The sequence below is a fragment of the Simochromis diagramma genome, unplaced genomic scaffold, assembly GCF_900408965.1.
Source record: "Simochromis diagramma unplaced genomic scaffold, fSimDia1.1 OVJJ01000747.1, whole genome shotgun sequence".
In the NCBI taxonomy this organism is placed as follows: Eukaryota; Metazoa; Chordata; class Actinopteri; order Cichliformes; family Cichlidae; genus Simochromis; species Simochromis diagramma.
Window position 1 is genome coordinate 434,069 of NW_024386897.1, and position 27,594 is coordinate 461,662.

Genomic DNA, 27,594 nt, shown 5'->3' on the forward strand with positions numbered 1-27,594 from the left:
ATGGAGGGCCCTTTAAGTCTTATCCAGGTGCTTGATGAGTGAAGCACTCATTGCATTCTTTTAATTGACAGGTGTCGCGCAGTAGAAGACATCGAAACAGGAAGCAGAGAAATTGTGGAGTTTTTTCATTAAGTGATCTGGATCCCTCCACTCCCTTGGTGGCAGTACTTATTGCAAGTTCTACTTCCCCACATCGGACTCTGTGTTCCACAAATCTACTACTTTTTATTCCCTAAACCTGGAGCAGACTTCTCTCTGAGATTTGGTTCCTTAAAAACCTGCCAAATAAATCCAACATGAATACTGATTAACATATATATTAACATGTTCTCCGTTTAGGATCTAATAAACCTGAAAATAAAATTTGATTTTGTTTCTACAATCTGCTTTACATTTTATCAATGTCCATCTTCTCCAAGTGGATACACTAAGAGCCTTTATTGTGAAAGGCAGGAACAGGAAGAAGCCCTTTTTGCGCATGTGAAGAAAAAATGAAGCTTCTGGTTTAGATCAGGCAGCAACAACCAGATCTCTAAGGTACTTAAGGTAAACAATAAACAAGCTGTTTAATTCTGTGTTCTGATCAGATCTTCTCACTAAAACAGAAAAATCAGCATCTGACTGAGGTCAGAGGTCAGGGTTCGGGGAAAGCTTCCGTCGCCTGGGGGGTGGGATTATTAAGACTCGACCTCACAGTCTGTGCAGAACTCACACTCACACATTCACTCACACTCACAGGAACAGTTCATGCTGTAATAAATAAAAACATCCAGAGCATCTATAAAGTCCAACGTTAGAATATATATATGTATATATGTTTCTATATGTGGCTGTGTTTAAATATATTTATAAGTAGCTTTGATAGAATCATGTACATTTCAAAAGAAGCAGAGCTCCATTCAAAAGTGCCGCAGCTGAAATCAAACATTCACACGTCCCTTCGATCCCTCATATAAAAAAAACCCCAAAATGACAAACAGCAGTGAATTATGGGACAAAAAACAAAAGAACAACACTTGGATGTGGGCTCACTGTGCCCTGAGCTGTGCCTCCCAGGAGGCAGCTTTCTCAGTGTGCTTCCTTGTGAAAACAAAGCGCTCTTCTTAACTTCAGGTCTCTGACTCATCTGCTGTTGATTGTTATGGAAAGGAAAAATCAAACTGCAGACCTGTTGGAAGAAGCGCCCGATAGAGGATTTCAATCTGGCAGTGTGAGGAAGGCTTGTTATTCACCGCACTTTACTGAAAATAATCAATAAATAAATATAAAGGTAAACAAATGCAGTGCGGTCAATATTAACAGGGATCCTCAGCAATTAATCTGAGGATTGGTTTTTTTCTGTTTTTACTAAAAAAAGCTTGATTTATTTTATTACAAAAACAGTTCATTTTGTTCTGTCAGTGAACTCACTGATCAGATCAATTCCTGATGTCATCTTCAGTTTGTAAATATAGACTGAAAGCTCAATGATTGTCCGGTCAGATGAGGAGTAAGAAAAGACCGCCAGGATCTCACTACAAGACACTGCTCAGGGCAAAGAAGCGAGCCCACGGAGGCTGAGCTGCTTACGAACGGAGCGCTTCAAGCTGCAGACAGACAGCTACATTCAACAGGAGAGAAGACATAGATCGATAGATAGATTGATAGATAGATCAGTAGATAGATAGAGTTGGCGTGGGGTAAGGCATCTCTCCGTCACTGTCCTTCTCTCCATCTGTCGTTTCCTCGTTTGGTTTTTCTCTTTGTATACATCAAACTAAACCTGCCGAACTTTCTCGTTCCCGCCGTCATCCCTCTCCCCGCTGGAGGAGAGGAGAAAAGGTTGAAATGGTTTAGGTGGTCAGTCCTCTCCTCTCCAGCTCCCTCGTCTGTTTCAGCTCTTTGATCCTGTAAAAATATATTTAAAACTCAATTCGGGCTGACAGAAAAAATATCATTATAATTTTAAAAATTCCTCCTGTTACCTGTGTCTGCAGCGCCGCAGAAACCTCATGATCTTGCGGGCTGCCTGGTCCTGTTTCTTTGTCAGAAACGACCCCCTTAGTGACAACGAGAAAAGAAAATATCTGTCATCAGTGTGTGTCTCTAAACCTCACAACTTAAGAGATCTAACTCAAACGAAACCCTTATCTTAAAGTTTAAATTGGGCCCTCTGTGGTCACTTTGATCAATTATTCTCTGGCTCTTTACCCAGGTGCTCTGAACAGCAGATATTCAACCTCTGCCAAGAACTACACACCACAGACAAGCTACAGACCCATTTTGAAACTTCCCATCATTACAGAAATATTAAAAAAAGCTGTTTGGTCACAAGTAAGTAAGGCACTTGAGACGCATAATATTCTTGATAAATGCATCACACAAAAACAACATAACTTAAGTTCCCTGTAAAGCACTTTGTAGCACATTCTCTTCTTAAAAAGTGCTACATTAATAAATGGGACTTACTTAAAAATGAGGAACTAAATCTGTGTTTCGATGCAGAGGCTTATTTAAAGAGAACTTTTACATTAAGCTTCATTGTTGACATGAAGGCAGCACAGCAACTGATCTTCTCGAGAAAAACTTGAGGGAACAAGTGATTATATTTAGAGAAGATTTTGAAAGTTATTTTCTTGTGTGAAACAAGTTAACAACATATGTCCAGATGTTCAACACGTTGGTGAATATCCCAAAGGAGCAAGTTATTATCCTGATGGGACAAATGATCTTGTTGTGGGAAAGCAAATTATTTTTCTGCAGACGACAGAAAGAAGACAGCAACTTGTTCCCTTAAGTTTTTATCCTGAGGGAACAAATGACCTTTTTGAAGGAAAAAGTTATCTTGACTGAACAAGTTATTAACCTGTTTTAAAGAATTATTTATTTAAGGGCTAAGTTGTACTTCTTGAAGGAACAAATTCATATTCAGAAGGAACAAGGAGAAACTCGTCCATTGTGTTGAGGGAACAAATTTTTATCTTGTGGGAAAAGATAAAAATTTCCTTGTTTTCTTGAGGGAACAATTTGTAATCAGAATGAAACTGTTTTTCCTTTTAGGAAACTATTATACTTAAGAGTATGGAAGAAGACACCGTCTTAACATTACTACATTATTTTTGTGGGACAGAAATGAATCTTGTTTCCATGCGATCGGACCAGGTTTATTAGCTTGTTTCAGGAGTGATAAGGTCTTACTTGATCTTGGAGTTGTGGGTGGCGGTGCCTCTTGGTGCCTGTTTGAGCCTCTCATACTCCTTGTAGCTGCGGTAGTACTGCTGGATGAGGACGGCGGCCCGCCGGCTCTGCTGGAAACGCTTCTGCTCGTAGTACGACCTGAACTTGGACTGGATCAAGATGGCTGCCTGGGTCATCTTCTTATAGAGAGCGTACTGAGGAGGCAAACGGAGTGTCAGAGTTCGTACAGAAGAAACAGTGTTTAGAGAAACTGACGGAGAGATGATCCATCATCCGTTTTCTGTTTGATGTCGTCACTCTGGTGAACCTCAAATACTGTACCTCAGTTCAGGACAGATAAATCTGACTTTCTTTTTGTTTTACTCAGTGCTGTCAGCATCAGCTCGCTAACGGAGATTTGCCGCATTAATGCGGTTATGGCGTTAACATCATTTTAACGCGATTAACGCTGACAGCACTCGTTTTCTGTTTTCCATTTCGCCCATTTAACCTCTGAGCAGAGTTTAACAATGTTCTTTGAGTATTTTATTGCTGCACAGTGAAGCCCTACTTTAACAATTTTATGTAATTTCCCAGGTTTGGTCCGCTCTGTTCCAGCTCGAATGAAAACTGGATGTAAAATAAAGTGACATCATGAGCTCGAGGTAGTACGGATACATTACTGCGGTCGTTAAACAGTGAGCCACACACCAACACACACACAGGGCGATGTACTGACTACACATCACTACGTCTACTGTCAGCCATATTACCTTCAGAGCTATCCATGTTAGCTAGCCAGAGAAAGAGAGAGAGAGAGATGGTAAAGAGACATGGCAGGTTAGTTTAGTGTTAGTGAAGCTCGAGACAAACTCAAACAGCTCAGCACACACACACCTGTTTGTACTTCCGGTAGCATCTCTGGATGACGGCCGCAGCCATGTCCTGCTGCTCCTTTAACCTCCGACCCTGAAAATAAAGAGAAAATACTAAGATTCCTGGGAATAAACTGCCAAACCAAACCTAGATGACAGCAGCAGATGGTATGAAAGAGTGACCTCTGAAGTTTAAGCATGTATTTCCTCTGGTATGCTTGTCTGACTGCAGACATCCTGCATATATGATGTGGATGTTTGAGATACTGAGGGCATTTCGTTCTTTGTTAGCAGACACAAATTTGATAAAGAGCAGTGGAGAATACAGAAATACATTTTTGGTGCTGAATGGGTCCAAATGCTTTGTTAACAGTTCAGCCCTTGTTAACAAACCTTTGGAGAATTAGACTAGCATGACCAAATTCAGCTGGGGGAGAAGGAAGTGAACGATCGGACTAGATTACGGGACTGAACTGTGTTCTTGGACACACAGACTAAACTTAGAGGTGGATTACGGCTCGCCCCGCACTAGAAGGAAACCTTTATCCCTAATATTGCTCGCTCCCTCACTTCCCATAACGCCATGTGCACCTTGTATCTCCTGAAGGCGTTCTGGATGATTCTGGCGGCCTCGTAAAGCTCCCTCTGCTCGCCGTCTGTCAGCGTCAGCAGGGCGAAATCTCGCTCCATCTTTCCATTGGCTGAGGCGTTGAGGAATTCTGCCCATGCTGCAGAAGAGGGAGGGCGGAGCCTCTGGAGGGCTAAAGCGCTGAGTGGTGAGGGGGGGCACACGCGCCTGCAAGCACATGTGCACACATCTCATGACAACGTTTGGTTCTAATGGTTACACTTTTCTGGCCTCTTTTGGGGAGGGGCTTACCTGGGAGGGGAGTGTGCGTGGGTGTCGACCGTTTCCAGGTATGTAGCCAGCCAGGTGTCCTGTATGGCCGGGTTGTCCCACCTTTCTCGGAGCGGTGACTCCGCCCCCCTGGGGAAATCCTCCTGTTTGATTCGCTCTGGGGTTGCCTCGATGATTTGCTCTGCTAGCGTTGCCATGTCAACCTGTGGTGTGGGGAAGGTAACCATAGCAACAGTGAAATTTTTTTCATTAAATACATTTAAAAAATGAGTCTGGTCTAAAGTACGGGACTATATTTTGGTACCTGCAGCACCTCCTCCTCCAGATACGCCTCTTCCTCGCCTTCGTTCTCGGCATTCTCACTGTAGCTCAGCAGCTGCTCCTCCAGTGTGGCGTGCGACCGCCGCCTGCTCGCCGTGTGCATGTATGACTGCGCGTGACTGGCAGAGACGCTCTCATAGTCCATGAGGTGAAGGGGGGAGTCTCTGGAACCACCAGGGTTCAAACCTGCAAGATCGAAATTGACGATCAGTGACCTCATCAGGTACGTCGGCGAATTACAAATAAATGAACGCTAATGTTACCTGTGCTGAAAGTGGTGTTTGTCTCTTCCCCCCACATGGACTCCAGAGGTAGGGAGGAGGGGGAGGGAGGGGAGACAGATAGTGAGGAAGAGGAGGAAGGAGACGAAGGGGAAGAGGGCGATGTCTCCATGGGGGCGGGGCCACTGGAGTAAGCAGAGCTAGGGGAGGGTGAAGAGGGGTCACTGGGGGAGGGGAGACTGCTGGAGGAGCTCAGACCTGTTGGGAAGAGTGCATACTGTTACAGCCAATCACAGAGATGGATTCAGGCCACATGATGGGCAACAGGTGTAAGCAGTACCTGTATCTGGGCTGGTGGAGAGAGGGGACAGTGGTGGCTGCGGTGTGTGCGTGTCTGCTGGAGGCGTGTGCACGTCTCTGGACACCACGTTAGCGAGCGTGCGCTGCATGTGCAGCTCCTCCAGCGCCGTGGCGAGGCGAGTGTGTCCTCGGGAGCGAGCAACGGCAAGAGGCAAGCGTCCCAGAGAATCAGGGATGCCCAGAGCCAGACTGTTCCAGCTGTAGAGGAGCTCTGCCGCCCTCTGATGGCCCAGCGCACATGCCCACATCTGGAATACACGTGACACAGAGGTGAGGGAAGCAGCAACCAGATGTTGGCGTGACAACTCTGACACTTCCATTTATGAGGATGGAAGATGGTCTCTATCCAGAAAGTGAATAGATTTGCTTTAATTCATGTATTGATTAAGGATTGCTCTTCAACATTAGTTGAAAACTAAAGTCACTCTTTTAGTGTTGAAGTTGTCTTTTACATTCCTCATATGGCGCTCACTGCGTTACTGCTGGACAATGAAAGTTGACCTTTAGTTGCAACTCAGTTAGCAATACGACAGCAAGTAATACACCAGGATGCAAGCTGCTCTTTAGGGATCAAACTTGGTGTTTTAAGGCAGAAGTTCCTCTTCTTGGTACAAATTTGAAATATTGAACAATGAACTTTGACCCCGTTGGCCACTGATGTTTGTGTGTGTATATTTACCAGCGGCGTGCAGGAGAAGTGGTCGACATTCAGAGGATCGACTTCCTGTTCCAGGTCCAGACTGTCTCCGTTTACATTCCTGTGAACAGCAACAACAATGTCAACAAAGCAAAAACAACAGCAGTAACAGGAAAATGTGTGTGTGTGTGTGTTTACCTCCAGTGTATGAGTGTGTGGATCAGGTGTGTGTATCCCTGTGCAGCAGCCAGGTGGAGCAGCGTCATGCCACGGTGACGAACGGAGTGGTGAAGCCTCTCTCCTCCTCCCCCTGACCACCGACCGCCCCTCATCATCCGCTCGCACACTCCCACAATCCTCCTTTCGAACCACTGAGAGGACTGACACACACACACACACACACACACACACACACACACACACACACACACACACACACACACAGATCAGACAGCTTAATGTCAGCTTTGCCCTTTTTAACCTGCTCTGACCTCACCTGCTACCTGACTTCACAGGGTCATGTGACACTTTAGACCAATCACAGGGGAGCTCCTTTAGCTTGATAAATGATAGTTTATAAATCACCTCCTTCTCCTCCAGCTGGTAGGAAACATTACATTCATACCCTCCTCCCTCCCCTCCAGTTTTCCCTGCGACTCACCCAGGCATGCACACCTCCCCCTCCCCTCCCTGTGAGGACAAGCGCGGCTAAAAATGACTGAAGGCAGAAAGGGAGAGAGAGAGAGAGTCTCTGTGATCCACCCAGCTGTCAGTCATCCATCAGGCTCTCGGACAGCTGCAGCACCAACACCATGCTAACACCGCGCTAACCGCACGCTAACCCGCGCAGTAAATAAACTCTGCGGTCTCCAGTTTACGCTCAACATTTTTATTTTAATTCAAAGCGACGTTTCCAGGCTGATTGATTACGTTCGCTCAGGTCAGCAATCAAAGACTCTAGGTCTGCAAAAGTGCCGCGATCGAGCTAAAACACTGGGTCTCTTTCTGACGCTCCTGGTAGGATAAGTTACTCTGACTGATTCTATGAAAGGTTTAAGGAAAAATAAATGCCTTTAAGTTGCTAGAGTTGCTTTTAAAGTTGTTCTTTTGGTATGGAAGCTGCCCTTGAATTTCATCTTTAAGGCATCGCTCTTTAACTTTATGCAGATATTATTTGCATAATATATTTTGTTTTTGAAGGATTCAAGTTGCCGCTGAAGTTGAGTGTTGTTCTTCACAAGCCACCCTTCGTTTCTGTAGTCCGAGAAAGTACTGAAGGTGCTCTTTAAGCAATAAAGGATTAGTGCTAAAGGATGACTTTAATCCAGTTCCAGTATAATCCACTTTAAACCTGTTAACTTTAATTTTCTCTTTAAGGACTGAAGTTAGTTTCAAAGCAGCTGTTTGAGCTGAGTTGTTGTTAAAGGTTTAAAGCTGCTCTTTCATTTGTTCCTCGTGGAATAAGCATTTTTCAAAAAATGCCTCTCTGTGCAAAAATGGGTTTAAAAACGTAAACTGCAACTCCAAGTGTTTTGTTTCTCCCCCCCCCCTTTTTCATACCGCGCCCCCCCTGCAATGGCTGTGGGGGGCACACTTTTGGAAGCTCTGCTTTAGCCTAACTTATAAGGGACAAAGTTGCTCTTCAAGGATTATTGTTGCTGCTCGGAGTTTAAAGTTGCCTTTAAGCAAAAAAAGTGACTCTTAATTTTTTTTCTGTTAGGAATAAAAGCCGATCATTAAGTGATAAAGTTGCTGTTAAAGCTTTAAGGATTAAGGGTGTTGTTGATGTTTCAAAGTTACCCTTCGGATGAAAGTTGCTCTTCAAGTTACTCTTTAGGCATTAAAGCTCCTGTTAAAGGCTTAAAGTTGTGCTTTATGTTGCTCGTTAGGAGTTCAGGTTGCTGGTGAATCTCCTTTAGCACAGTTCAGTGTAGATTAGTTGCTGTGTCCAGCTGCTCAGACAATGTGATTTTTAATTTTCTCGATCAGTGGAAAAAGCAGGCAGAGTTCAATCCAAGTGCCACCATGCTGACGCCTGAGCGTTGACACACACAAACATCTGTGTGTGCACAGCTGACTGACAGATGTGCACAGCTGCGTAACAGCCCGGGCACGAGAGGGTTAACGGGGCCTCCCTGAGCAGCTCTTCTTTCTCAAGACAACAGCAGATTGTTTCAGTTAAGGTCAAGTGTCTCTCTGTCACAGCGAGGCTATTTTAACTCGACCGCGGCGTCTGCCAAATTCCCATGACATCAGAGGGAGGGCGAGGGGGCGGAGGGAGGTTCAGCAGAGGTCACACCGTTTGTTCTTCACAGGATCCAGCTGTACGCGCTCGCCGCGAGGCCTCTGCTGCAGTTTGATCAGTTTAGAGGAGGATCCATCCAAGTTTCAGTCTTAGTGATTTTCAAATTAAAAGTTCAGCTGAACTGTTACTGCTTTCAGAATCGAGCTTCATTCGTCATCTTTTACTCTGTGTAGTAACTTTTCAGTTACTTCATGGTGGTTTTGATTGTTGTTGTTTGGCTCCTGGCTCCAGGTTGCTACTTTGAATGACCTGAGTGTGGGCACCAAATGAAAGATGTGAAAATAACGACTTTTCATTGTATTTTTTTTGATGAACAGACGGCGTCACAAGACTGAATTGTTACCTACAGTTCAGTTTTACAGCTTTCTTACAAAGACATCATCCATACCTTACACTATAAAGGTGACTGCTGTTGTCATTTGGTGCTAGATAAATAAAAATTGTCGCTGTTAGTTATCCATTAACATGCGGTCCATTTCCTCTGCTGTTAATTTTAATCATGGCTTCCTCAGGGCTCTATCCTTGGCCCACTTATATGATTTCTCCCAGCCAGACCACTCTCAGCTGTGATACCGCCCACTGCAGCTCTATGTCCCCCTGTCAGCCTCGACAGTTTGCTCACCTGCGTCAGTGATAGCAGACGCTGGGTGCTAAACACTTTCTAAGAGCTCAGCGATGATAAACACGGCGTCCGCTCTGACCTACAGTCAGCTCAGTTCATGGAACAAACATAAGAAGCTGTGTTAAAGTCTTCATCTTGGTTCTCTTTGTTTAAAATGTGCTCAGAATTGGATCATTGTCATCTGCTAATGCTTTGCACAACGTCACAAGTGCATTTAATTTTTCCCGCCATGATTATCGTGCTCCTCTCTACGCCAGCATCAGATCACCGATATTATTAATAACTGTAAAGCATTGGATGGCTTTGCTCTGAAGTTCATTAAGAACCTCTTAACTCTCGGTGAATGTGAGTAAACAAAGATTCAGAGCTCAGTCCACCCACTCAGATCAAAACCTCTTTACTGACTTTTTAATCTCTTCTTAAAAGAGTATTTGTTGACATGCTTTGAGAGGAGTGAACACACGGAGACAGAAATCCAACACAATCGTGACTTATTGTAGGTAAGGAGCGCTTTCAGGAAAGTTTGGTATGAAGTCTCACCTGTTCGTGGTCCTCTGGTGGAGGAGGAGGGGGCGTGGCCAGCTGGCTGCCGTGCTGCTGTTGATTTTGCCGTTGTTGCTGCTGTTGGTTGTTGTCGCGGGCCATCTCCACCATCCTGCGCTCCATCTGCTCCAGCCGCTCGAGAATGGACATCCTGAACTGATTATCTGCAGGAAGAGAACACGGAGGGTGAAACCCTGTCATCCATCGTCTATAGTTACTGACGCAGCGCTGCGGGGTGATTTTTTTGCATTGTAGGGCGTTAGCATGGCGAAACAAAACTTTACAATATTTATAGGTTTATTTCTGCAAGGTCGTCTCCACTAACAGACGTCACTTATTCCTGAAGCGTAAACTGCACAGGGTTGCTACTAACAGGGCTGCTGAGTGAGAAAACTCCCTGGGTCCTACAATTCCCATGATGCACCGGTATCGAGGGTTATCTCTGGTAAACTGCTGCAGATTCAACAGCAGGAGGACAAACCGTCAATCATCGGAGTCCTGAAGCTCAGAAAACTGTGTGTGTGTTGACAGCTCTAACCATGAGGCTGCTCCTAAATAACTTTTTAAAGAGCACCTCTTTATCACTCACACACACACACACACACACACACACACACACACACAGTGTCTCACATGGAAACTATCTGACTGACTTCAATCGCTCAGCCGCCTGGCACACCGAGTGTGTGTGAAGGAAATAAAAGCAGAGTCCCTAATATAGCCTGTGACCTGGACCCCCCCCCAAACACACACACTCTTACACACAGGGGACTCCCTGCTTTCTAACAGCTGCTGTGATTATTTTACCCGTTTCTCTGGATCGACCTTCGTCTGCTAACGAACAAAAACACCTACAAAGAGACACAAACTCAAAGAAAACGACGTCTGATTCGGACTCCGTCAGCCGGGGCGGCGGCCACGGGGACCTGAACGTCGTGACGGCTTTGAAAGTCTAAAAAAACAGAGTTTAAAATCCAAACAGAAATGATGAGATGATCAATGCTTAAGGAAGAAGCAATGATTCAGATTCTCTCCTCAGAGAATGGCAGACAGCACATTAAAGTTAACGTTTTCTAGGTTTAAGGTCAAAAATAATTACACGTTACGCGTCGCACAACGTGAGAGATGTGGCTTCAGTTTTAAAACTTTTAACAGTTACTTCCACCTGCAGCTCTCATGTTTGTTCCTGTTATTAAACACATAATCAATACAAGTTTACAGAAAGAAAATTACCTCTCTGATGACTGTGGGTGGTTGCTGTGGTTACGTGGCAACCATGTAACCATGACAACCATCACATTAAAAAAAAACAAAAAAAACCCACACACACTCTCTTAGGTTGGTCCTACCGGCACCATCCTGCTGCCGAGTGTCCATCGTCTGTCTGTCTGTGGGCGTCTGATTTCAGGTGAGGAGCATGCTGGGTATGCTGTGATGTCACAGGACAAGTCTACACGGGATCCTTATGTGTGCAGCAACGCACAAAGACACGCATGCCATGAGGAGGCAGACTGAGCGGCGGTACGAGGATCAGAGAGAGAGAGAGAGCAGGCAGGACGTCCAAACACTGCAGAAAGGCATGCTGGGAAACCCACAAAGAAGGAAGGGGAGGGGCGGGGAGGGGAGGCTGATAGAGTGTCTCCACTGACTGTGTGACATTCCTGAATGTGAGACGGAAACCCTCGACAGACAGACAGCTGAGGCCAGGCAGCTGCCCTCTCACTCTGACCACAACAACCAACCGAGCTGAAAACAAGATGCTGCAGTTCCACTAATGTCCACCAGAGGCCCCCCAAGTGTGTAAGTGTTAAAGAGTCCAACTTCACAGCAGAAATCAGCATGTCTCTGTGTCAGAAAAACATGAGTACACATTTAACAGTCTTTAAATGTCTGACCTGAAGTATTTTAAACTAAAATCTGAGTTTTTCTGGATGCAGGAACCGACAGAGATCACAGAGAAAAACAAAACTCAGAATGGAGTTCCACAAGGCTCTATTACTGATCCTCTACTTATTATTCAGATTATATCATCTTGTTTGTTTGCTTCTACAAATGTACAGAGGGTGTTCTTTTAAAAATATGCCACGTGTTAAAGTTATGATAATTCATTATTAGGGGCGTGATCTCTGACAGGTTGCTGTAGCTGCTAGCTGTCTGCTAGGCCTCGCATCAGCTAATTGGAAAACTGTACTGGGCCTCTAGAACTTGTGCTGTGGGATCCTTCTTTTTTAAATCCAATAATCTGACAAATAATATGACTGCTGTGTGGTTAAATGTACTGTCCAAGAATTCTAAGCTCTAATTTCAATGAGTGCAATTCAAAGACTTTATTTAAATGTTACTCAGTGCTGATTTAGGATGGATCTGATTTTAAGGCAACTAGTATTAGCTGACATCCTGGTCAATTCTGGCTCAATAAAAATTAGACTATTGCAGTGAGCTGCATCAACGTAACATGCAGTTATATCTTTAGGAGGTGGACGCCAGCGTACAGCGGTGAGTGCAGCATTAATTAATACAAACAAAACAATAAGCCACTGTCACTGATGAAAGCCTTCCTAATAGGAAGTATCACTATACTGCCACAAGGTTTCAGCAGCAGACAGATGTGAGGACTGTAAATGAATTTAGGAATAAATATTAAAATATCCATAAGGAGGCCCTGGGGCAGACCCAGGACACGCTGGTGAGATTATATCTCTCAGCTGGCCTGGGAACGCCTTGCTGTTCCCCTGGATAAGCTGGAGGAGGTGGCTGGGGAGAGGGAGGTCTGGGCTTCTCTGCTTAGGCTGCTGCCTCTGCGACCCGGCCCCGGATGAAACAAAATCCTTGCTATACGCAAAGTTACAGAAAAAAAGACCAAGTTAAAATAAAAGTTCACTGTATGATGATAAATAATGACAATGACTACAGTGAAGGTAGAGACTGGTCTGTATCAGCTGTTGGACTCTGCTGCCCTCTTGTGGACGAGCAGCTGAAGCCCACACTGACTGTAGCAGAGCAGCTCAGAGTACTCGTCTGATCAATATCCCGATCACTGAACAGTAGTTCCTCCACTGTAAACCTTCTAACTACACTTCACATTCATACAGCACTTTGGCCTTTAAATGCTTTCAAACCATCAACATTCTGATTAACAGGCAGTTTGTTCCTGACCGCATGAGTCAAACATGAACCCATGAACACGTTAGACGAATGTGTAAACCACTGCAGTACAGAGGCACTGAACCCAAAATGCTGATACAATTTATTTAAAACTTCTACTACTACTAGTTTTTTTCTACTACATCATTTTCCATCCAAGAACAAACTACATATTCAGACAGACTTCCGTACAGTCCTCCAAAGAACCAACTGGAGGGAGTGTAATGGTGATGACACCATGTGTGCAGGGAGGATGTGATTGCTTAACAAATTAGACGCTCTTTATGTATTGGAACAGTTTCCATTGCAGTATAAGGACCACCAACAACAAAAATACTGTAGCCCACAGACTGGTTGGTCCTCACAGCTTCAACATTTTGGCTGGTTTCGCCTCATAAGTAAGATTAAGGAGGTGAACCTCTGATGGGACACTTCGCCTGGTGGATAATCTTCCAGAATACTTCCAGATACTTGACTTCTGTTTGCTTTTTGTCCTTCTGTGTTGGTTTCTGTGGGTTTGTGGCTGTTCTTCACGATCATGAGAACAAACTGGGATTTTGGAACATCCTAAACTGAGTGAAAGTTTGGTTCTGAGGTTGGAGTGAGCTTTGAAGAAGTGTATCTGACCTCTGAACCGCTTGTGTGGTAGAGTTTACTTGACTGAACTGACTTTTCGATGTTTTGTAGGCTTGGTTTTGATTGGTTGATTTCACTGATACAGACTGCCTTGTGTTGGGGTTGTAATGCCTGAGATTCAAACATATCAAGCATCATCTGTTTTTTGTTTTTTGGCAGTACAAAATCTGAAATATCAGGATCTCTAAATTCTCTTTCAGCCCACTTCCACGTTAATTATTTGTCATGTGTAGGTGGCGACATAGAGAGTAAAATCTGACCGTCTAGTGAGAGCCAGTCGAGCTGAGAGCTGGGCAGAGAGCTGGCGTTCCTCGCTCTGTACTCGAACAGGACCGAAGAAGAAACCGAACCTCCAGACTCCAGGACCTGCAGACAGACCAGGCCGGCCTCATGGGCTGAAAGACAGGAGATGGGAGAGTCTGTCAGGTCACACGCGCCATTTCAATCAGCATAGTCAGGCTGGAAGAGGAAAATCTGTGTGTACCAGGACAGTAGCAGCGCAGCACCCCAGGCTGGATCAGCGAGGCGGGGACGGTGCTCTGATCGAACACGCATGAATACCGACCCGACGGCTCGCTCCACGGCCCTGTTATCAGCACCTTTACTCCGCCCTGCAGAGGACACGGCGATGACTGATGAGTCATCACTTAAACACCTTTAGATACATGTATTTAAATACAAAATATTTATTATGTATTTAATAACACACACAGTTACTTTATCCTTTTATACTGTGTGACGTGAGGATGACACATCTGTAATTCTGACAATAACTTTTTCAACCTCTTGCCTGACATTTGACTCTGTGCAACACTTTGTCTCCAGAGACAGAACAATCGACATGTTTACTGATCAAAGTACACAAGAAGAAGTTCGTTATTAAAGATGAGGATGTTAAAAGTTTGCTACCCCTGTTAGTAGAAGCACCTGTGGCACGATTTCAAAACCCTACATCGCTTCGTTGTTGAATTATCGCGTTCACAAACTTGGGTGCCCTCACCACCAACTCAGCAGGGCGACGACAATCTGTTTAATTACATCCAGCAAAAATTTACATCTTTTTTGTCGCGTCGAATCTTGGATAAATTGAAAGTTGTGTTCCCTCCATCACATACAGGGTTTTTTGCAACCCATAGAGAGTTTGCATTTAAAAAAACAAAACACAACAGCGATGAAAAAAACATTAAAAATTAATATTTTATTACAATTATCTACGCATAATTTTTCTGAGATACCTTACCTTTCACTATGAGCAAAATACACCTGTCGGATCATCTGAGCTCCTCGCACCACCAAACCCACCGTACTGACCCCTTCAATTCATCACATTTCTCTTGAGTCTCCCTCTTAGAAATATTTAATTAACCCTCTGGGGTCCAGGGTATAACTGGCCATTTTTGACTACTTTTGATTTTACCTCTATATTTCACCTTTAAAAACTATTTTTCTTGCCTTGTCTGGTATCACTATTTTCAGCACAACCTCAAATATCTGAAATTGGAGTTATTTTTTCATTTTTACACACTATAGTATCACAATTGATCTAAATTCAGACAAAAAAAATGTTAAATCCGAGTAGAAGCGTTTCCACTGGAATCTGCCTTCGGTGGCTTTTGTGGAGCAAACGTGACATTCAGCAGCATAACTGACACACAAAACACAACACACTAACTACAGCCTCCAAACACTAAGCGTCACTAATGTCTCGAATATGAAAACTCACTCTCTCTCTTTCTTCCACTCACCCGCTTTCCGTCGCCATTTTTTAATCATAACTGGTTTTACGCGACCTATCGACACAATTTAAAAGCTATAGTTTGAAGTCCTCCCTTTCTACCCAATTTGAAATGGAGACTCTGGGTCACTGCATCTTGTAGCTGTGTCGTCTTAAATTGGTCATGTGATGTTGTGCCAGCTTTCCCTCAGTTAGAAAGAATGAAACAAAAAACATTTTTCAATTGCGAGACGAGTAAGAACACAAAGAAATCATCGTGCCACGAGCTCTCTCTCTGGGGGCGGCTTATGATGTGTGATTTGTACTTCTGCGATAAATGTACGACGTGGCCTGTACAAACTTCCAACACCACAAGAAGCAGCAGGAGGGTCTGACCATAGTGAACAGGCCAATCACAGTCGGCTGCATCGATGCATCATGCAGTTTTATGGACATCAGGTTCAATCTTCTGACTTTTACCCAGTTAAATCAATAAAACCTCACTGACGATAAATAATGACAATGACGACAGTGAAGGTAGGGACTGGTCTGAATCAGCTGCTGGACTCTGCTGCCCTCTTGTGGACGAGCAGCTGAACTCCACCCTGCCTGTGAAAGAAGCTCAGAGCATCAATCACTGACTCGTCTGATCAATGTCCCGATCACCGGACTCCACTTCCTTCACCGTAAACTTTCTGATTGATTTTCTATTGACTGATTGCTCGACTGTGAAGCTGATTTATTGGCGACTGATTACCTCGGGGTACGACCACTCCGGGGAGAAATCTGTGATGGAGGCGAGGCGTGTGGAGGAGGCGGGCAGCGGGTGAGGAAAAGGGAGAAAGGAGGAGGAAGGGGAGGGCTGGGGGGGAACGACGTAGCGGACTCCTGCCGGAAACACGGCAGGGCTTGGCACGGCGGAGACGGCAGCGCAATGAGCCGCGACAGGATTGGCCTCCTCTGTCATGAGGTCAGAGATGAGGTCAGGAAACTGACTGTCAAAGGAGATGTCAAGCTCCTCCCCTCCCCGCTCGCAGGGCTCCGCCTCCTCCTCCAGCTGAGTGTTCATGCAGGTGTCCTCAGAGTCGGAGCCCCGCCTGCTCTCCTCTTTCACCTGGATAGCAGTATCCATGGCAACAGCAGCAGGTGTGGAGTCCATGTTAGCGTCACTGTTGGCAAATATTGAAGACTGCTGCTGCAGCAACAAGGGCTGACGGGATGTCTGAGCTGGGGTTGGGGCCTCAGGTATACACAGGTGATTGGAGTGTTGCCCGGGGTTTAACGGATGCTGATGCTCGTCAGCCTGTCGGTAAGTCTGACTGGCCGGCTGGCAGGCCTGGGTCGCCGCACTCTGACACACCAGGAGCAGGGAGGCAGAACTGCTAATGGTCTGTTGCCGTGGTGCCAAGCTGGAGGAGGCATGGTTTGTCTGGAAGGCACAGAAATAAAAAGGGTGTTGATGTAGGAGGAGGGTCACAAGCTTCTGCTACAGGAAACAGTCCCCCACTGAAGGTTTTTAAAAAGAAATAGATCGAGCACATCCTCACCTGCAGGAGAGCGAGTTTAGAGGGAGGAGCACTTCCTTCATCATCATCATCTTCCCCTCTCCTGTCCTTCACCTCTTCTTCTGCATCCTCCCTCACTGCCTCCGACTCCCCCAGAGCTCCGAGCTCCAAGCAGAGCGGCAGCAGGGGCGGGGCCACAGTGGACGTGGGAGACAGTGATAGGGAGGGGGGCATTGTAGACTGAACTTGGGGAGAAGAGGAGGAGGAGGAGGAGGAGGAAGGAGAGGCAGAAAGAGGGAGGACTGAGTCTCTCCTGTCCACTTCACAGGAAGATGAGAGGGAGGACAGTGAGGAAGGAGGGGAAACAGAGGATGGAGGGGTGGAGGTGGGGGACAGGGAGAGAGCGAGGGAGGGGGGAGAGAAGGGGGAGGAGGTGGTGCACATGAAAGAGGTGGGGGTGGACGAGGAGGAAGGAGGAGGAACAGGGCCGCCGTACGTCTGGCCTTGTTTGGGGGAGTTGAGGAACGAGTCAGGATCAAAGGCAGGGGGAAGGGATGGGGGAGGTGGCGGCGGGGGTGAAGGGGAGGAGGGGGGAGAGGGTGGGGAGACAGCGGCAGCAGGAGGTGGTGGGGAGCAGAGGGAGGTGGATGTGTTGGAGGAAGACGGGGTTAAGAGAAGGCCTCCAATAACCGGGGAGGGCAGAAGAGTGAGTGAGAGGGTGGTCACGCCTGGTGCCTGCACAGGAGGCGGGGGGAGGGAAGGGGGGGCAGGTGAGGAGGAGGAAGTTGGAGGGGAAGGGGAGGTGGGCTTGATGCCTGGGGGAGGGAGGGCCGGGGAAAGCAGCAACTGCCCTGAGCCGGTGAATGACAGGCTCCTCCGCAAACCCGCCTCCTCCGCTCTCGCCACGCCGCCCCCTCCTCCCTCTCCTGTTATGGCAGCAGTCGCCATGACAATGACTGCGTTCTGTGGCAGTGCCACCGTCGTCAGGTTGCCATGGCGGTCTCCGTAGAAACCGTTACCGTTGTTACTCATGGTGACAGCAGCTCGGTGGGATTGAGGCGGGGAGGAGGAGGAGCTGTGGGAAACAAACAGGACTAATCGATCAATCAGGAAACGACCTCATGATCAATACCCTCTGACAACTTTCTGCCACAAATTGTTCATGAATTTCACAATCAGTGAGTCCATATGTGTTCTCTGCAGAGTCAGTGTGAATCTGAGGCAGGGCTGCTTTAAAATAAAACGCTGTTCTCTCGGGATCAAACAGTTCAAAAGGACAACAATAACGAGAATCACAGATGCTCCAACAAAGCCGATGACTTTTTTAACTATTTTAATTGAAGTGCTTTATGGCTTTTTCTTTGCTTTCTTTGGGCTATCTCGCTTAAAACGAACCACCAAACCAAAAGGACTCGAGCAGGAACGTTCACAGTTCGACTGATAACTTCTCGTTTTCCTGTGCGGATGACTTACGTGGACGAGGGGCAGGGAGATGAGACCGGGCTGGTCTGAGCCTGAAGGTGAGGCAGTTTGGCTTCTCCTCCCGCTCCTCCTCTCCCCACCTCCCCCAGCTCAGAGGACACCGGCGAGGCGGATGGCCTACAGGAAGAGGGCGGGAGTTTCGGGGAGATGATGCGATGCTTGGTGCTGTTACATCGGTGGGGAATGTTCACTCCGGATGATACTGTGCTCAGAGATAAACAGGGCCGGGTGGTTAGTTTCACTCTGTGATGTCATAGCGATGTCACAGTGAAGGTGTTCAGGGCTCACCCTGGGCAGTGTTACACAGGCAGGTGTGTGTGCGCGGCTGTGGTTTGGTTCTTTGTCGGTCCAGGATTTGCTGAACCAACTCCTCAATACTGAAATCTCCCGCACCAACTGAACACTTCATACTGTGGACTGAAACGCAGTAAAACTACACATTAGTACTACGAAACACACACACTCTGCATCCACACAATGTGGCAAACACATGCAGTTAGGTGTTCGTGCATACACATGGGCCTCAGCTGGCTCAGCAGGTCGTCTCGGCTCCAGCGTACGCTGTCATGGCGGTCGGCCACCGCGCAAAGCAGTGGACTGCATTTCCCAGAATCCTCCAGGGATGGCACGTTCAGGTAGTGGACCAGCACGATGTCTGGGTTCTGTCGCACAGAAACACACTGATTAATACTATTTTAGGTTTACATTTTCTATTATTTTGTGTCTGCATGTATGTGCATGTGTCTGCATGGGAAAGTACTGCTAACTGAGACTGCAAGTGCGTACACTTGCTATAGCCTGCAGTTGATGTCTTAGTTCTGATACGCAGTTTTAGGGACCCTCACACTCTGCTCGTCCTTACCTGCAGCCTCGTAACTAAACTGGCGACTAAACTCAGGAATTCAAGTAACAAATAATAAAACAAATAATAAATCTAGGATCAAACACTGGCAAATAAACTTGGAAACTAACACCAGGAACTAAATACAGCAACTAAACTCGGGAACTAAACTCTGGTCTGAAGTCAAGAGCCAAATCCCAGGTAACTAAACTTAGACATGAAACATGGAAGTAAGTCTGGGACTAAACGCTGGAACTAAAGGTGTAGTTTGGGAACTAAACTTTCTAACTAACTGGAAAACAAGCTGTAACCACTTGGGAACCAAAAGTTCAGTTTGGGAACTACAAACCATGGTCTTAAGGTAAGAACTAAATCACTGGGAACTAAATTTTACAACTAAATCTGGAACTAAACAAGTTGGGTAGCAGGTTGGAACTAATACTAGATTAAACTTTGTAACTAAATGACAAGATTGGGAACTAAACTCTGAGTAAGGAACTAAACCCCAGGAGAGACTAAAATTTGAAAACGATGGAAAAACAAGGAACTAAACTCTGAGCTGAACTCAGTACCATAACTGGTGAACCAGTCTGAGACTAAATCCTTAACTTTACTTTTAAATTAAAAACAGTAAATAAATTTGGGAACTAAACTCGAAGAATAAACTGCATCTATCAATAAACTAGGGAACTCAGCATCATACTTCAGGAGTAAACTCGAGCTCTGAACTTTGTCAGTGGAAACACCAACATTTAATCTCAATGCAGGCTTAAACATCTTAATGATGTTTAAGCCTGCAGTCGCTCACACACTGCAGTAAATAAAAGGAACCTGTAAACAAGCTGAGGACAACTTCTTTCTATATGGTTCCTTGTAAGCGCTGAATCAACACCACTTGGAAAACTGGCTGCAAACCAGTGGCAGCGTGGTGTGTGTTAATGTGTGTGTGACGGGGTGTTTATTCTGACCTGCAGCAGCCAGTAGCATCGTCTGTGGAATGTTGGCACGATGGAGGAATGGACGTAGCAACCATACAGGCACTGAAACCCAGAGACCAGCACAGTTGAGCAGGGGATCAGCCTCAACACTCGCTAATAGAACAGCACGATCCTTTCAAAATAAGAGCAGACGCTGTGTCGCTGCTGCAGCCTGGACTAACTGACTGATCTAAAACAGGATGTGGACACGAGCTTCGTCTTTATTCATAGAGATAATGTTCAGGGCAGCAAATGCATCTTATTTCCTCCCACAATAATCTCACAAACAGTATTCCTTCTGCTGTGCTGTGACACTGTGCGTCCTTCAGGGGGAGCAGCTGTGCTCAGGTGTGTGTGTGCACGTGCTGCAGACCTCCATGCCCTGGACCTTCAGCTTCATGTGGTCTTCTCTCGTCGTCTTTCCATCCTTCCTTTTCTTCCAGCAGTATCCGTCCTTTCTGTACTTCACCTTCTTCCTGTTGTACAGGATGATGCTGCCATTCTTCGGCCTGACACACAAACCGATCAATCAATCAATAAAATCCAACAGGAGAGAGGCCCTGAGCTGTTTGTGTATGACAGGTGTGCTCTGGGTCTGTACCTGGTTTTGAGGGTGCAGGAGAGCCACTCGTCATGTCTGTCGAAGGATATCAGGTAGGAAGCGATTTCCTGAAGAAACAAAGACGATTTACATGATTTAAAATCACACGTAGAGCTCAGAGTGAACTGCTCGTAAAAACAGCGTTACAGTCGACATACAGGATGAAACGTTTTCTACTGACGCTAAAGAAAACGTTTTCTGTCATATCGTTTCGTGACCCCGAAAACTTCAGGAGGCTTTCAATGTCCCAGTAAAACATCGGACTGAGCAGCAGTTAGTTGTTGGTTAGAACGACCAGAATATCCGAGTTATAATTATGTAAAATAAAACAATCAGCCACATCTGTGACGCTGGAACTGCCAAATCTTCCTTTCAAAGTCAGAAAACCCCACAGATGGTGACGGCGGGAACTGTCAACTGTAACAGGCTCATCGGGTTTAGACAGTGTGGCGTGTGCAGACTGAATAAATAACGGGACTTCTTGAGTTTCTGTTTCATATTTATCAGAGCAGCGAGGCCTGTGCAGGTTTTAGTTCCTCAAACTGACGGTTTCTGCCTCACATTTAAAGAACGGCCCCTCTGCTATTGTTACCATTGTATTCACGTGCATGTCCGACCTGATGCAGTCACCTACGCTCACAGTGGGTGGAGGCCCAAGGGCTCTCTGACTGTCTTTCTGGGGCAGGGAGGGTTGCGGGGAAAGTCGCAAGTAAACCGAATCCTCCTCAGAGCCTGACACCAGTTTTAAAGGGATCGCACCTCTGAGCCTGCCCCGAAAGTCCTCACTTAAAAGTGATGATAACAGCAGTGATGGAGGACACGAACGTGGGTAATAGAACAGCTTACCTTTAAAGTTTGAAACTCTGCTTTCATTCTTAACCTGCTTCTCTGATCCTATCTCTGTCTGTTGTTTTAAACAGTGATAATGATAATATCCTCCGTGTGATGTCACTTCCTGCCTCCCCCGGTTGCGTCAAACAGGAAACGAGGATCACACGAGAACTCACCTCGTTAGTGTTCCACCTGAGCCGCTCATTAGGCAGGCTGGACGAGCGAGGGAGACACTCGAGCAGCTTGTTGGGAAGAAACACCTTCCTCTGTCCTTTGTTCTCTGCACACACACACACACACACACACACACACACACACACACACACACACACACACACACACACACACACACACACACACACACACACACACAGTTAGTGGTTCTGCTGGTTCTGATGCGGACAAACACTTCAAATTCTCATCATCATCACCCTCAGTGAGAGAGGACACGATTAGAAATGAGTCCATCACAGGGACAGCTCAGTCAGAGAGACTGAGAAGGTCTGAGCATGTGCAGAGGAGGGAGGGTGGAGGATGAAGGTGGAGCTGCCAGGCAGGAGGAACAGAGGAAGAGCTCAGAGGAGGTTCAAGGATGAAGGAGGACATGCAGAGGGTTGGTGTAACAGAGGAGCATGCTGGGATAGGAAGAGGTGGAGGTAGATGATGCTATGTGGAAGAAGCACCGATCAAAGGCCCGAATCCTGAACATTAATCTCTGAATATCTCAGGATCTCAGCAAAGACGGCGGAAAACAGTCACATTTTAGGTAAAAACAAACAACCACTTTTTAAGAGGTTTTTACAGGATATGACATGAAGGACAAAATGACCCAGGACTGATGAACAGAAAAACACAATGTCAGACAGTGGACACGTTCCACCAATCGCAGCTGGGCAGAGCCAGCGTTTCACTCACAACTGAGACTAAAAATAGACGCGTCTGAGTTGGCAACGTGTGCAACCTCAGTTTGACCACAGCGAGCAGCAAAAAGCCGCCGAACTCAGGTGTAGCTGGGCGCGGGGGTCCGTGTGGATGACTGCGTGCCAAAGTTCAACGAGTTAAAGGTATGAAAATGTCCTGTCAGGGGCTTCATGCACCATCACTGGCTTTACAATATAAACAAGTTCAATTAGAGACTTAACCGTTTTTCCAGCCTGCCTCCATCTTTCTTTCTTTTTCCTTTTTCTTTTGTACTTTATTATTTTGCTAATCTTGACCCTCAAACTCTCAGGTCTCTAACAGAGGAGCCGAGCTTGAAGATCTCACAAACCCCACCCCTCCTCCACCAGTAAAGATACACGGGGACCCAGTATAACTCTGATGTACTGCAGGAAACTGGGACACTTGTTCCGCGATATGTTACCGAAGCACCCAGGAGCTCATTCATTTCATCGAGAGGAAAAAGTCAGACTGTCACTGAGTCTAAAAGTAGGAAAGTATTCAGAAACACTGAAACAGAGTTTAGTGGATGAGGTCACTGAGTCAGAGCAGCACTGACTTCTTCTGTTTGGTTTACTGAGACACAGCTGACACAACAGAGCTCTACAGCAGCAAACATCATCAGACCACAGTGAGTCTGCAGGGCGTTATCTGACTGAAGCATCTCCATGTCACTGGTAGCTGAAACAGATTACACACAATGAAATCCTACACGACGTAACGCTGTGAGCTGCAGTCAAACTTTGGTAAAGACTTAAAACGGGTAAAATTAAACAGCTGCAGACGCCTCGGCAACCAAAGCGTCTCTAATGTTCCCTCAGAGGAGCTTCCTAACATCTGCCCTCCAGCAGGTTCATCCTTTGATTTCATCAGATTAATATGTCTGCACTCTTGTTTACATACCGTCCTGTAGTACAGGACCTGCGATCAGCCTTTCACTGAGTCATTTCACACGTGAACAGAGCAGAAAACCACAGAACACCAACAAAACGGCTTCTTACTGTCCACCTCCCTTATTTACAGCTTTCCATCAGAGAGCAAAGGTCACAGGGGGCGCCATTACATCGTCATAGCAACACTAACACCGCTAGTGTTAGTGTTGCTAGTGTTAGCAACACTAACATTAATTAAACAAAAATAAATCTTTTAACCGACTAATGATGGAAGTGACGCGTAAGCAGCTAGTTGAAAAAACCCAAAACAAACATCTAGCCATTGCTCTGAAGAGAACGGCTAGATGTTTGTTATTATTATTCAAAAAACTACATATTAATATACATATAATAATAATTATTACAAATTGTATAATATCTAAACATTTTAACATGAATTAAAACATGAATAAACACTATGAAATGATTTTGTTTAATCATGATTTAATTTTTTTAACAATTTTTTTTACATAAAGTTAAAATGATCAAGTAAACTAAACAGTAAATATATAAAAACAAAATGAAAGTAATACAACACGAAAATGAAATTTAAACAATATCTAAAGAGCTAATGTGGACAACAAGCTTAAAAAAGTATCCAACTTATATTAATAATAATACATAAAAACTGTTAAACTTGAAATATTTGTTTTTTATAATTATTTTTTCATTTTTTCACTTCAATAAAAATAAACCTTTTTAGAACAGATTTGAAGGAAAGGGGTAGAAGTAAAAAATAATATAGCATAATTTATAACTACTACTAACAATAATAGTAATAAAATATCAGTAATAAAAAATAAAATTCTGTTTATTTGAAATAAAACTATGTCCAGTAATATTAAAATATACAGTTCAGTAATAATATACCTGAGATAGAACCAAAAACCCCAATAATATAAAACCGGTTAAATAAATAAGAATAAACACACGTAATCTTACATTTATCTAATAGTTTTATATATAAAAAAAAGATAAATAACAACAAATATCAAAGCGAAAACAGACACAATAACAAAGAAACAGCATAAATAATAAAAGAAGGACAGCGAAGTTTAAGAGGCGGTCCAGCTGGACAAACAGTCACAAACAAATACATGAGAAGACAGAAAGAGCTAAAACACTTCAACTGCAAGAAGAAGTGACATATTGATCCTCTGACTCACGATGAAAGACACAACCAGCTACACCTACAGTAAGACACACAGCACCAAACACAGCAGCTCGTGAGGCCTGGCAGGAAATCAGAAATCCGTTAAAGAAGAACTCATTGATCTGATGGACACACAAACGCGACACCATGCAGTCACTGTCTGTGTGCAGGTGGATGGGACTGACCTGTCTCCGGGGAAACCATCTCCTTGTTGCTCATGGTGACGAGTCCATGCAGGATGAGTCTCACACAAGGCAAGGCGGCCTGCACTGCCCCGCTACACACACACAGAACAGGTCATCAGTGTGATCAATGACAAACAAGAGCTGCACACACACACATCTGATATCTCAACTGGCTAGCTCCACACACACACACACACACACAGACAGCCACGCACTTCTTCAATAGCTCCCTGTTGCCTAGCAACAGCTGAATTTGCACCCACTTTACATGGAGAGCGTGTAAAGTGGGTGTGTGTTGGGATAGGAGTGTGTTTGTGTGTGTTTAGTTACATAACAACAGCTTCACGGTGTGAGTGTGTGATGATTAACCCACAGAATGACTTCTTTGATTAATTCGTGAATAAAACCCAAACATCACCTGCTGTCACACACACACACACACACACACACACACAGAAAACATGCCAGCTGTCACTTGATCGATATCTGATTTAGTTCTAATCATCAAGACGCTCACTGAGGCAGGTTCACAGATAACAGATGACGCTGAGCCTCTTGTGTAGAGGATCCATCCTCCTCCCACACAGGCTCGGTCTCCACAGGCCGGGCTCAGACCCCGGATTCTCATGGGTGCTATGGCCGCCTCTCAGAGCACAGCACCCCGCCCGCGGGAGCTCAGCTGCAGCTGGCTGGTCAAAGCTAACGTTTCACGCCTTTGCGTTAACAATTAGCACAGTTACCCAGACAACAACAGGTTTTAACGCAGCGCTGCATTTATTCAAGCCCTCATGATCTACACTCGGAGGGGAACTCAGATGCGAGTGCGGATGTTTGGGTGTTAGCTGCTCTGCTAGCCGTCTAACTCCACCGGCGGAGCTCGGCTAGCTGCTGGTAACAGGCTCGCCTCCGCGGTGATTAAAGCAGTCCCGGAGCCCAGCTGCAGGGCTTCACCTGCCGGTCACAGCACGCTACACCGAGCCAGCCAGCGGTGGCTCCTTTCCAGATATACCGTATAAAACAGAGCGAGCTAGACGAGAGCAGACAGTCGAGAGCAGCACAGAGTTCGGAGGTAAAACAATCTGTTTAAAGCTCCTTTACCTTCCGCCTTCAGCACAGCCGCCATCTTCTCTGGCTATGACGTCACTGCGCAGAAACGTCTGGCGGGAGGGAGGACTCGTTTTTTTTTTCTGTTTATTACTAGCACATTGTAAAAATACAATACTAAGTTCTTTCTTGTGTTAATTTAATTGTACCTATGATAAACGTAAAGGAATATGCAGTTGCATTCTCTGATTACACTTTAAAGGTTTTATTAATCTGGAAGGACTATTCCAGAGTTTGTGTGTGTTATAATGTGTCATTTTGTTATCTGGCTCTTTTTCTCAATTTTTGTATTTTTTGTACACAGGTCTCTTTTGACTAAGAGATCTTGATCTCATTGTTTAAATAAAGGAGCAAATAATAGAAACAATAGTGTTATATAGTAGTGTAACAATATTATTGTTGTTGTTGTTGTTGTAAGTGTGACAAAAAGTACTAAATCTGGATTAAAGAAATTTTCTTCAACAAAAAAATATGGGGGAAACAATCCACAGTTCATGTTGTATTGGTGCAGTTCTTGTTAAATCTTGTTTTTGGTGTAGTCTGTGCAAGTCTGATGATTTCTTCTTATGGACTTTTTTTTCTCTCCTTGTGACTGTCACTGTCACTTTGTAAAAAATATGAAAACATTTTAATCCAGAAACTCAATTTTCTTCCTCCTTTTATAGCATCCAAAATCCACCCAGAATATTTGAGAGTATGTGCACTGATAAAACTTGTGACAGGTGGGTAAAGACCAACAGCACAGTCTTCTGCATGAGCTGTTATCGTGACCCGAAAGCCACTGACTTCATCTTAATGCACTTAGACCTACTACTCCTCAGTTACCGGATGTGAATCAAGCTAAAAGCCATTTGAGAACTTTGACCATAAAGTTCTGAATTCAAAAAGGTTGTTTTGTTTCCCTGCAGTGTGACAGAGGTGGGAGTGTGTCTTTAGACATCTTGAAAATAATAGATATTAGGTCTAGACCAGTATTTTATCCTTCAGCAACATACAGCTGACTGATCGTTTCTCAGACGATGCCATATCACACCTGCTCCACACATCCCTGAGTCACCTGGACACTGGCAGAGGGAATTATGCTAGGATGCTGTCCATGGACTACAGTTCAGCATTTAACACAATAATTCCCTCAAAGCTTTTCACCAGGTTGAAGGATTTAGGTCTCATTGACTCATTCACTGTGTCAGTGGATCCTCAACTTCCTCACAGACAGACTCCAGTCAGGGAGGGTGAAAAAAAAACATGTCTCCTTCCATCTCACTCAGCACTGGAGTGCCTCAGGGCTGTGTTTAAAGCCCCCTGCTGTACTCACTGTACACTTATGACTGTGTAACCAATCAGATACCACCTCCATTGTCAAGTTTGCTGACGACACTGTTATTGTGGGCCTGATCTCTGACAACATCAGAAGAGATTAGAAACCTGGAGAACTGTTGCCAGAAAAACAACCTCCTCCTAAACATCAGCAAGACTAAGGAGGCTGATTATAGACTTCAGTACAAAGCAGGCATAGAATTATGAGACCCTGATCATCAGGGGCATATAAACTCCACCACCCTAAGTGGGTGAATTTTTCAAATCATCCTGTTCGTCTTGATTGTGATGGGAAATTAAAACTTACCATTACGAACGTGATGTCTGTCTGTCT

At 45.1% G+C, this 27,594-nt stretch overlaps 1 protein-coding gene across 4 annotated transcripts; it reads right to left on the reverse strand.

The window, feature by feature from the left end:
- Positions 1–76: 76 nt before the first annotated feature.
- camta2 (calmodulin binding transcription activator 2) lies at positions 77–25,995 on the reverse strand. Of its 4 annotated transcripts, none has more exons than XM_040034211.1 (26): positions 25,938–25,995; positions 24,840–24,931; positions 21,807–21,910; positions 20,800–20,867; positions 20,572–20,707; positions 20,190–20,261; positions 18,895–19,042; positions 18,669–18,797; positions 18,372–18,582; positions 16,941–17,973; positions 16,151–16,822; positions 14,164–14,290; positions 13,940–14,074; positions 9,897–10,063; positions 6,628–6,800; positions 6,472–6,550; positions 5,773–6,040; positions 5,475–5,690; positions 5,195–5,397; positions 4,912–5,093; positions 4,623–4,827; positions 4,054–4,125; positions 3,930–3,950; positions 3,178–3,371; positions 1,965–2,039; positions 77–1,887 (listed from the first exon to the last, which is right to left on the reverse strand). In XM_040034211.1, the coding sequence occupies exons 2-26, from the start codon at positions 24,871–24,873 to the stop codon at positions 1,833–1,835; spliced, it is 4,779 nt and encodes a 1,592-aa protein (XP_039890145.1). In that variant the 5' UTR covers positions 24,874–24,931; positions 25,938–25,995; the 3' UTR covers positions 77–1,832. The 4 variants fall into 4 exon arrangements, with proteins under 4 accessions (XP_039890145.1, XP_039890143.1, XP_039890144.1 ...); XM_040034209.1 differs by having other exon boundaries at positions 6,628–6,809; XM_040034210.1 differs by lacking the exon at positions 25,938–25,995 and adding an exon at positions 25,357–25,914 and having other exon boundaries at positions 6,628–6,809.
- Positions 25,996–27,594: the final 1,599 nt, after the last annotated feature.